The 11,247-nt window shown below is 39.4% G+C and overlaps 1 protein-coding gene across 1 annotated transcript in view; it reads right to left on the bottom strand.

The window, feature by feature from the left end:
- SEMA4D (semaphorin 4D) overlaps window positions 1-2,270 on the bottom strand; it is a 20,987-nt gene extending 18,717 nt beyond the window's left edge. The window contains exon 1 of the mRNA XM_010167477.1: window positions 2,177-2,270. Within this exon, the coding sequence (XP_010165779.1) occupies window positions 2,177-2,270 (94 nt within the window). The remainder of the gene's footprint in view (window positions 1-2,176) is intronic.
- Between the last annotated feature and the right edge of the window lie 8,977 nt (window positions 2,271-11,247).

The following is an 11,247-nucleotide window of genomic DNA, read 5'->3' as shown; positions in this document are numbered from 1 at the left end:
AGGAATAGCAGCTACCATCAACAACATCAAAATCACAGGTCCTTGCTTTCTCATTCAATTTCAAAATGCCTAAGTATTTCCTCTGCACTGATCCCTATTACTCACATCTTCCCTTATTTTTTTTTTCTACCTGTTAATCCCCTTTTTTCTAACCTTCCATTTTACACATCCACTGTCAGGTCCTTCCTTACCTCTTCCCTTCCACATACCCACCTACTGTGGAAAATCAATCAGGTCAGTCACCACATCCCTTGCAACGGCCCCTAAAAACCTCACAAAAAAAAAATCCTGCACCTCGAAAGACAATACATCAGCATATTAATGTAGCAGAAAGATGATACAGAAGCTAAAAAGGAACATTTACCGAGGGTCAATAAGCTGATTTTGAAGTGGAGACCAGAAATGAAACACTCAAAGAAATAACATGAGGGAAAAAATCAAGATGAAAAGGAAGATGTGAGAAAGAGTGAGACGCGGGGGAAGAAACAGTGAAATGAGGAAGCAGGCAGACTGGAATAGCATGGTTTGGAAAAAGATGACACAAAATGACTAGTATACAAGAATATTTTTTCTACATGTACAACCATAATGGAAAAATGATTGAAAGCTGGGAGACTGTATTTTGTGCAAGAAACTATCACAAGATTCATCAAGTGTGGCTTTTTAATACACAGGAAGAAAACAATGCACTATTGTTCCAAATTCTAACATTAAAAATTATTTCTTTTCAACTATAATACTCTGGAAACATTAATTTTAAACTAGATTCTCAAGCATGTAATTTTAAAGTCTTTTATTTGTCAGGAAAATTTTCCCCAAATGGATGAAATGGTTCATACAACTTCACACGTATGTTCATATCTCCACTAAACTAAATTCTCCCTCCTACTCAAAGTAGGCTTCCCATATTTAAATGCAACAATCTTTAGCAGACAGAGACAGAGGGAAATAGCAGAAATGAAAAGAAATTCAATTTATATTGAGTAATTTGGATGTTGGTCTGCAGTGCATTACCATAATACCATTCAACAGCAACTTGCCAAATTTTAACTATTATACAAGACAGGAGCATCAAGGAGTCTAAGCAGGAAGTACAAGCCTTGTCTAGACCACTCTTTCTGAAAAACTGCATCAGCAACTCACTAACTGCTATATCAATAAACAGGAAAAACACTTTCTACAGTCATCTCATAAATCAGCTTATTGTCACCACATTATTAATCTGCATCTATCATTTTCTACGTTATGACTGCTCAGTATTTAACATCCTGATTTAAGGCTGCTTCTTCATACTGCCCTTCTACTGGTTTGCTTTTGTTTGGTTACAGCACACTTGGGTAAGTAATCATTGCTAACTAACCAGGTAGCAGTAAAGAAGGACTCAAACACAAAACCTTCTAAAACATAAAACATCGTGGTAGGGAAGCAGAAGGCAGGGTGAGAAAAGAAGAAAAAAAAAAAAAGAAAGGATATTCACAAACAGCAGCAAATAACTATTCTGTAGTCATTGCTCTAGACCTCTCTTCAGACCCAGGCTAAATTATTAAACCAAAAGCTAAAGGATTCTCTGATCCCTATTACTTATCTTTGAGCCACATTTGCTGACTCCTGCTAATTGTATTTGGGGGTTAGAAATATTTGCTGCAACTTCAAATACAGGGAAATTGGTGTTCTGTGAAAAAGACTGTTTCAACTCTAGGCTGTCAGAAGTCAGCCAAATGCCATCACCTGGTGATTTATTTAGTGCATAGGATGGCTTAGTGTCAAAACACCTCTCAGTCTGAAAAAGCATTAAAAAATTATTAGCTGAAGAGGTGCATTTTGCCAGTATGTTCAGACTCAAAGTAAAAATAATTTTATTAAAATAAAAATGTGTCTATTGGGTTTTTCTCTTGAAATAAGCTTTAGCTGCAAGATCCTTCAGCTGAGAAATCCAAATTTGAAATTCCTCCTTTAAAAAACTATGTTTTCAGAACTGCTTGAAAGATCTGAAATCAGATAACCCAGTGCCTGAGTCACTTTTGAACATTCTGGTCCTAAGCATTTCATAAACCAAGCAAAGCCAGCAACACCTGACCAAACTCATAACACACAGCCTCAACAAGTTTCAGATCCCACAGAAACCCTGAAGCTGTGGCAATGTCCCGTATTACACAACTGAAGTGCCTCTTCTTACCTCTGTGCTCCCAAGTGATCCTTGGTACTGGGCCAAATGCTACTGCCACTTCCAGTAACAAACACCAAACTGCATAAAAAGTACACAGAGCCATCTTCAGTGTCCTTGCTCTCCAAGGCTCCTTGGATAACTGCAGCAGGTAAGGTTTCCTCGTCAGAAGAAATGGAAATCCCAGGGAGTATCAGAGACCAGGCATTTCTGACCTTGAGGGCAGTGCAACAAAGCAGGCTGGAACAACTGTACAAGTACGTGATTTTCAGCAGATCACTTCAAGAGAACACACATTTTCCAGGATGCTGCATACAGCGACTGCCCACAGTCTCCACAGGCTGCAGAGCTGCTGAGAAGCACGACTGAACGCATTCTTCTGTTTCGTTGCAGAAATAAATGATGCTGTGGAGAGAGGAGGGGAGCAAGAAGTAGAAGAGAAAGCAAACCGAGTACTACCAGAAATAGCACGTTGCATACACTGATCTTGCAATACTTCTACAGCTGTCTCCATAGCTTAATTTGGATAAAGACTACATTAACTGGTGAAAATGTGATTCTTAAAAACAAGCCACACATTACATGGCAAATAGGCAATAACTGAAAGCAATCATTGCAATCTAGAATGCCAATTATAAATATTTTGAACTGTCACTTATGTTTAACGCACAAAATCTGACTCTAGTTTATGTATTTTCTCTTAACAGTGAGTCAAAGAAAATCTCGCCTCTCTGATAAATGATAAACCAAGGTAACAAAAATCACTATGGCCAAGTTCAGAGACCAAAGGATATAAGAAGCGCAGCATTAATCTTAAGCATCAGTTATACAAACCTACCACACCTCCTATCCTTGGGACCTTAGGAACAGAAGTATCCTTTTTAGCAAAGTCTTTTCATGCTACTAATATACTCAAGGTGTGTGGGTTAGAAAGAACTACAGCTACAGAAACAAAGAGCTAATGTACTGTGTAGCAAAATAAAAGGAGAAAATGCTTAAATACTAAAACTGCTAAAGTGAATCTGTCTCTGAGCCACCCACTACTCTCAGGCCCAGAAAGGGCTCAGGCCCCAGCAGTGATCAAAACCGTTCCCTGCTTTCTACACCACTTTCCACGAGTCTCCACTGCTCCAGCCTTCCTGCAAACACTCCCAGGTAAAGAGTTGTGCAGGTGACCACCAGAAGCAAATGCATTCATCAATGACTAGTTTACTGCATATGGATATATCCTGGGGGCTGTGCACTCCGGGGGGGTGGGCTGCTGGTGGCAAGAAAAGCACATTGTTCTTTGCATCAGGGCACAGAGGGTGCTAGAGGTGCACCATGCCATAGCCCGAGATGCTAGTGTGACGCTACCCAGAGACACACCACAAACCCAAGACAAGCATAATACCTACAGGTTACCCGGCGTGAGGGCAAGGGGGAAGGGAGTGCAAAATCCTTAGCAGCATTTAAGAGGAAAGGGGCAGCACTTGAGGAGGACAGAAGTAAAAACCTGAGGTGAAGCTGCAGCAAGAACGTCTCTAAGGGCATCTGTGATGCTGACAGCCTCTTTGGGAGGGAAAGGCCTTGCGTTTAAGTGGGCAAAGGCAAGGAAACCCTGGGAAGTACAGCCAGCAGATCCACTACAAACACAGAAGTAATATGGCTAAGTAAAAGATGGACAAATATATTAGAAGCTTTTACATCTGCTTTACTAAATGATCACAGGCAAGGTTAAAAAAAAGTTTAAAATCTCTTATTCCTACAAATCTTTTGTCTACTATGAAAAAACCCAGGCAAAACCACAACTTGCTCAAGCTGAACCTGTGACTGATTTTTTTTTTTTTTTTTAATTTTGATTAGCACTTTGGATCATATCCAACTGTTTGTAATGGATCATACAAATAATTTTTGTTTTTAAGACATATTTCCAGTTAAGCTTATTAGCTGTATTTGTCTGTATGGCACCCTTCCTTTTTATCATCATACGTAAACAATTTCACGTTTTGCTCGCCAACATGTTAAGAAGTGCCCACTCAGAGTTGTAAGGTGTCACACAAATGTACTCTGAGGCAAACAGCTTTATAGGTCAGTTTTTAGGGAGTGAACAGTAGTTCAATGAATAAGTTAAAGACAGTTTAGTAATTTTATTTTAATGGAAATTTAAGGGTGAAAATAGCAGTTTGAAGAAAGATCTTTGAGCCATTATTTCCACAGACTGCTAATTCTTATTTCATGTCACCTTTTGTTACTGAAAAGACTCCATGTAACAATCAACTTCCCAGTAATGCTTGATTTCTTTTTTTTTAATGAACAGCCAGAGAACATAATTATTCAGTACTAGTCCCAACAATAAGCAATCATTTATGTACAATACCATACAGTAGAGAAGTCTCCAGGAAGGCTTCTGGAGTCCTGTATATTTTCTGGACTTTAAAACTGGATTAGCCAATCTATGCCCTCCTAAAAGAAAATCCTGAGTCTCCCTAAAGCCATAGTTACACTCCCACCCTAGCGCATCTGCCTCAGAAAATGCAAAGTGACAACAAAACCTGAAACAAGTTACATTACCTTCTGAAGAAGACAAAAGGTCTGGTTGGGTTCGTTAGTGCCTACTTTGCTGTGTGGCAGGAGAACTGCTCTGGTTACACAAAGGAGAAATCTGCCATTTCATTCACACTCTACAGGTTTGCAAGACAGGCCCTTTTTCACATTAGTAAACTTGACATGGGACATTATTTGTCAGTCTAAGGTAAAATTCTGCATGTTAAAAAAGGGAGTGAGACAGACTACAGTGAGTGTTATGTGCCCAATAGTGCAAGATCCACTTTGTTCTCACTCCTCTTACTTTAAATATAGATGAAAATGCACTCAGGATCTTGTTCTTTAATTTAGCCTTCAATTTAATTACTCTCTCTCTCCCTGCTCCCTTCCCTGTGTTGAAAATTATCTGGAGTAACTCCTTTACTGACATCCACTGGGAAGTCATCCATAATCTAATATGAACCTGCTTTCATGTAACACAAGGGGTAGAGGGAACCAAGGAAAAATAAAAAAAAAAAAGGCCCAGACAATGGCCTAATTTTCAAATTAGCTCAGCTCCATCAGGGTTCACTGGTTTTGATTAGATTTGAGTGCTTTGCGTTTCTGAAAAGTTAGGTGTCCTAATGTTTTAGGTTTTACTCCTAAAAATGAGCCACAATTTGCTTGAAAACAAGAACATTTAACAAGTAAAGGAGAAAGGAACTTGAAACGCTCAGTTACACAATTAAACTCTAATGAAAATTAAAGTGACCACAGGTCTACTTTTCTGTTTTCTGTAACACTGCTGAAAATTTTCTGAGGTAAATTTAAACCTGTAATTTTCATTTAGGCACTCTGCTGCTGATGATTTTATATCAATGTATAGTGACGAACTGGAGCAAAATAATACGTACACTACTTGTATGAATTTTCCATAATGCTTGTATTTATAGTGACTAAAAACAGCTATAGAAGAATAAAACAATCAACAGAGCTCCTGTCAGTTTGGCAGAGCACAGCTGGAAATTCAGAGCTGTGCACATTCGCATTGACATGCGTAATTTTAGGGCACAGGCAGAGAAATGGGAAGAGAGAAGCTTCTTCTCTCTCAAAGGACAGAAAATCAAAACTGTTAGAAAGAAAAATTTCAGGCTGCCTAAGTGCTAATAGGGAATACTAGCACAAATTATGAAAGCAGGGAGTTGCAATGGCATATCCTAACTATTACCAAGATTGAAAAACATCTGGCACTCACATCACCCATGTCAGTCAGTGGGCGTCAAAGAAATAGTGCTCCAGTCCAGCTTCTAGAAAAATGCAAAACACTAGCCCTGCAATGGGAGAAGCTGAAAAACCAACAATGGGAAGAAGGCTGCCATCTTTCCCATCCTCCAGGACACAGAGGCAAAGTAAGCACAAAGAGTTATTTGTGAACATGAAATGTCATCTTTCACAGATGTCAATTCAGCAACACTTATCAGTACAAAATTAATTTTTTTTTAAATAAGTAATAAAACACAAGGTCAAAAAGCCCAGAGGTCAGTGTCTCCTCCCTTAATTATCATGGTAAAGCTGGATTCAATTGTGCATCTTCTATGTGCGATACTTGCACAAGCTATCGAAATTCTGGAATTTCCAAGTTAGGAAATGCCCAGTTTTGCAACCCTGGTTTTGAAATCTTTTTTTCTTCTAATAAATGCTTAGTTGCATTGTGCAACTTTTTAATTCTCCTCAGTATTACAAAAATTGCTAAATGTATCCATCTTTATCTTCGCTGTGAAGGTTGAAACCATATGGGAATTTACTGACACACCCACAGCACTCAGCATTATAGCTGGGGATCCTTGTGATTCCCAAAAATTGATTGTTAGCATCACAGAGTATCCAGCCTCTCCCTGTAGAAAGTCAGAAGGGCACTGGCCCTCCTGGCTTAACCCTATCACTCTTTTCACGACTCCCCAAGCACACAACTGTCCACATAGTTTTCCTCCCATTTTCTATTGCACTTTATTCTCCTCCCCAAAGTTATCTTTTCTTTCAGTTCCCTGCTTACTCTGTGCTCATGCTCCCATCCATTCTGTCACTGGTTCCTCCTTCCCAACGCAAGCCGAGCACAGCTACACAACCACAGGTGACGCAAAGCCCAGCGAGACTGCCAGAGAAAAGACCACCTTCCTCTGGGCTAGAAGGAAGACCTTCTCATGCATATACTTCCCTGTCACTCCATGAAATAAATCACTTTCACACCACTCACTGTCAAGGCACAGCAAACAAGGGCCTCACAGTAAGTGACAACTGACTGACTGCAAGGCATCATCCCTTCCCGTCACCACGAGGAAAAAACCATGGCAGGTTTCCCAGTCAGCCTACCCTGCTTTTTTTAGATATATACTTTTTTTTAAAAAAATAAGCATTGGTAAAACTTGCAAGTTACTATGATGAGGGATATGAAGCTCTATGTGCAGACAGGCAAGTCTACAAGCGAATTGCTTCCTCCAGCAAAAAAGAGGGGGGGCTAAAGGATTCATCTGTCAGAGGGCATAAATTGCAAGTTCTCCCAAAATAATTTTCTTCAAAGGCTTTTGAAAGCTTTAACAGAATACAGACCTGCTTCAGTGTTTATTGATGCTTATTTGATAATAAAGATTTTAAGGCTTCATACATGAAAAAACAAACCACAGAACTCCCAAAGTGAGATTCTGCTTCAACCCAATTTTTTTTTCAATTTGCCTGAAGTTTTGTCCCCAAAAATAGAAGAAAAATTTAGCAATGCTTGTACTTTAAGTAATCAAAATTACACAGTAAGAAATGTACAATTTACCTTTGACAGCTGTGTTTTATTTACATAGTTTATTTATTTTAGACCAGTAAGGATAGGCTGGATATATCCTTTGCTTTGGCTCACAAACCTCAAGTACAGTGTCATTTTTAGACCATCTCATGAAAAACATAACTTTTACAATCTTTTTCTTATTCTACAATACGTATGAACTCATCTTCTGCTGAGGCAAGTTAAAAACTTAAATTAGCAGACCAGTAGCCCTTTATGACTAACATAAAAATAGAGCATGGGATTATTTGCATTTCAAACTGTAACCAAAATACTTTGTAGTCGCTGGGTGCTTACAAATCACATGAAGCTTTTTAAGATAATTTGATGTGGCCTTTACCTCTACCACAAAGCTTGCTAGAAGAGATGCGTTAGTGACAAAAGAGGATAAAAATTCTGAGGAAACAGAAATTCCCAGTTTTAGGCTGAAACCTTCTGTGAAGAAAGAAATTTAATATAATCCTGATTCTGCATGGTGAATACGCCACCAAGCAGTAGTCAGGAAAGTGATGACTGAGCAGATATTATTTATAATCTTCAGTGGAATACCTGAAGAGATATTTTTTTTCCCAAACTCACATTCCCATTCTTTTCTTCACTATTATGTGCTTCTTGAGGGGGCAAAAATTACAAGATGACAAAGTATTCTTTAAAAAACAAAACAAAACCAAAAAACCCCACAAAGATTACAAGACAAATAGGATATTAAAATTCTTATTTCTCAGATTATTATGGGCGGGTTATTAGAAATAGCACTTTAGCTTTCAATTCTAAAGAGCTACAGAAAAGAGCAGATGGGTTTGCCTCTGCCTGCTTTGTCCTTCCTTAACAAAAAGAAGGCTAACGCTGGCCTTGGACAAGTCAACCTTTGAGCTACCAGAGGTTGTAGGCACTGTTGTGGGTACTCAGCCTGGCTGAGTAGAAAGAAATTATTAGTCTAAAATTACATGAATGATCAGTGGAACCCAACCACAGCTACAGTGCCAGCACCTTCTGCTAACTTGGGTGTTGAGCTATCGCAAATCCAGAATTCAAGAGCTGTCCCGAGGAGAAACATTTTAAGATCCTTTTCTGCCTCACTGGGTTCTCCCAGATATTGAACCTGGGTTATGACAATGTCAGTGCTGCAGTGAGAACTATGTAAATGATCAAGAAACAAAGTCGCTGAAATTCCAAGTCCATCCTCCCCTACCACTTAAAAATACCCTCACAGTAAAAAAGTATTATTCAGCTTCTTCCTCATTTCTTCTCAGGTTCATCGGACTGAGTCAGTCATTCAAAGCTATGTGAAGATGCCTACTGGCAACTAACAGCACTCAGAAAAAATACCTATGTGTCTAAATCAACAAGCACACGTTTAAAAACAAAACCAAAAAGCAACAAAAAAGCCCAAACAAACTATCCTGGATGTCCAGCAACACTTTCAAAAATACAAACGTGTTTGAAAGCAAGCCCAGTGCCCCCTCACACACATGAATTGCGTAAGACAGGAGAGCTGTAATCCTGAAAGGGACCTCTGCATGGTAACTAATGCACAGGTGAACATACAGTATGTTCCTGAGTGAAAAAAAGTCCCTGTTCTGGTAAGTTTATTGAGAAGCATTCTGGTCTTAAAGCAAAACAACGTAATAAATCCAGCTTATCATTAAATCCTTATTTATGTTTTCCCATATGAATTAAGTCTCTAGTGTTCTTTCAATTTTACTCTGTTTTACTAACAAAGACATCTGTTACACAACCACCACGACTCCACCACAGATAGCACTCTTGCTGTGGGGGGATACCTCTAGTTTCACTGTACGTACCTGCCGCCTCTTGGAGCCTCCTGCACACCCCTGGAGCTGGGGAGCGGTCAGAAACACATCCCTTCTGCAAAGAGATAAGAAACAGGGTTTGACATCATTACCACATAAACCCAAAGGGCAAGTTTTGATATAGGAATTATAATAAATCCTCCCCCATAAGTCTGGCTCTTATTTCCCAGATTACCAAGGCAGACCATTTCTGACAGAAACCAGAACCGATACATTTGCACCCAACAAGCCAAGACCCTGATGCTGCACTTACACAAAAAACTATTAAGCATTTCTGATAAAAAGCATACACACCAGCCCTCTTCAAACTCAATTTGTTTCCTCTATCCCAAGCTGGCCAGTAAATACTCAGTACAAAATCATTCAGCATTTGCACTGCAGTAGCAATTATTGATCTTGTTAAGGGTCTGTGATCCCTCTTATGCTGATGTGGGACATACAAAGGAAGTTCAGAAAAGTTAGACACCAGCCAGCCCCACAATTACTTTTACTAAATCCATATAAAGCAGTTTCAACACTCTCCTGCATTACTGAATGATTGTATTATGTACAAGCTTAGAATAAGACTATCTGGATATTTTTGATGAAACCTTATGTGTTCATATTTATTTCAGTGTAACCAAAGCAGAACAGTGGGCCACTCCGAAGCAATCATAACAGCGTACAATGTATTTATGCCAACACTATTCTAGGTAACACACTTCTAAATACACAGATTTACAAGACTGTTATAGCATCTTGTATTTAACATACATACTTGCTACTGTTCACCCAACTGCTTTTAGAAGGGTGCGGGCTACCTGAAGGGATAATGTTTTTTAAATACAAGTCACAGCGGGTCTGATCTGGGTTTTACTGAAGTCAACAGTAAGATGGTTCCAACAGATCCAAATGGGAAGAGTGTGCACCTAAAAAAAAATCCAAACCTCCACTGCACATCTGAAGGTTTCATTCTTGATCCAGAAGATTATAATAAAAGGCTTACAAGACAGAAGGTTCCAAGAGGGAACAGGCCAGACAAAATTACAAGAAACAGCTCAATATTGCAGGTCTCTAAGGAAAGGGAGATTTCAAAGGCACAGCATCTGCCCTGTTTTTCAACAGTGCACAATTTGTGACTGCCAGTATGACAGCAGGTATCAAACAGGTACATCAAACCCACTTTTACTTATGAAAAAAATCTTTGCGTTACAGAGAGAGGAATCCAGCCTGACTCTCCCCACAATGGTTTTTCAACAAGATACCCCATGGAAATCTACTGCCCATCTATGCTATTACCAGCTGAGTATTTTTCACAAGCACTAGCAGGATATAACTGACTTATTTTTGCTGTAAAAATAACTATCTACCTTTCATTCTGCTGGAGAAAACAGATCAGACAAATTGTGAATTATCCAACCAGTTACTAAGCTCTCCATTAACCAGCACACACCAGATCATCTTTATGGCTGCAGCTGCTCAATATTTAAATGGAGAGTTAGAATTTACAAAAATTGCTGCTTGCCACAAGAAGCCATCAATCACCACAGTCACTATCGCTAACTGGAGCTTTCCTTACATGCTTCCCTACAGCATACTGCTTGCAAAGTATAATAATCTATTTTAGCTGTAGCTACCTTAAGGGGGGAAGAAAATTCTCTTTTGCCTCTGCTGAGAAAGGACTTCAAGCAGCCTGTGGCTTTTACAAGTACTTTAATTACAACGAAGCACTTGCATCTAAATAAATAGCTGCAGTAGGTGTCAAACTGCTCACGAAAACCCTTGCAGCAAATTAGCTGACCTGCAGACTTCAACAGCTCTCAAAACAGCCTGTCACGGAGATATCCACGTCTCCACAAGTGGCTCCTGGTTTCTGAGCTCGGGTCCAAGGCCACTAGGGACCCAAAAGCCAGGTGGTCAGGCAGCTGGAGCCCAGGCCAACTCTTGGCCAACCC

Source organism: Antrostomus carolinensis, unplaced genomic scaffold (assembly GCF_000700745.2).
Source record: "Antrostomus carolinensis isolate BGI_N321 unplaced genomic scaffold, ASM70074v2 scaffold3265, whole genome shotgun sequence".
Taxonomy (NCBI): Eukaryota; Metazoa; Chordata; class Aves; order Caprimulgiformes; family Caprimulgidae; genus Antrostomus; species Antrostomus carolinensis.
Note: the sequence above shows the minus strand (reverse complement) of the source record. Positions and strands in the feature narration are given on the sequence as shown.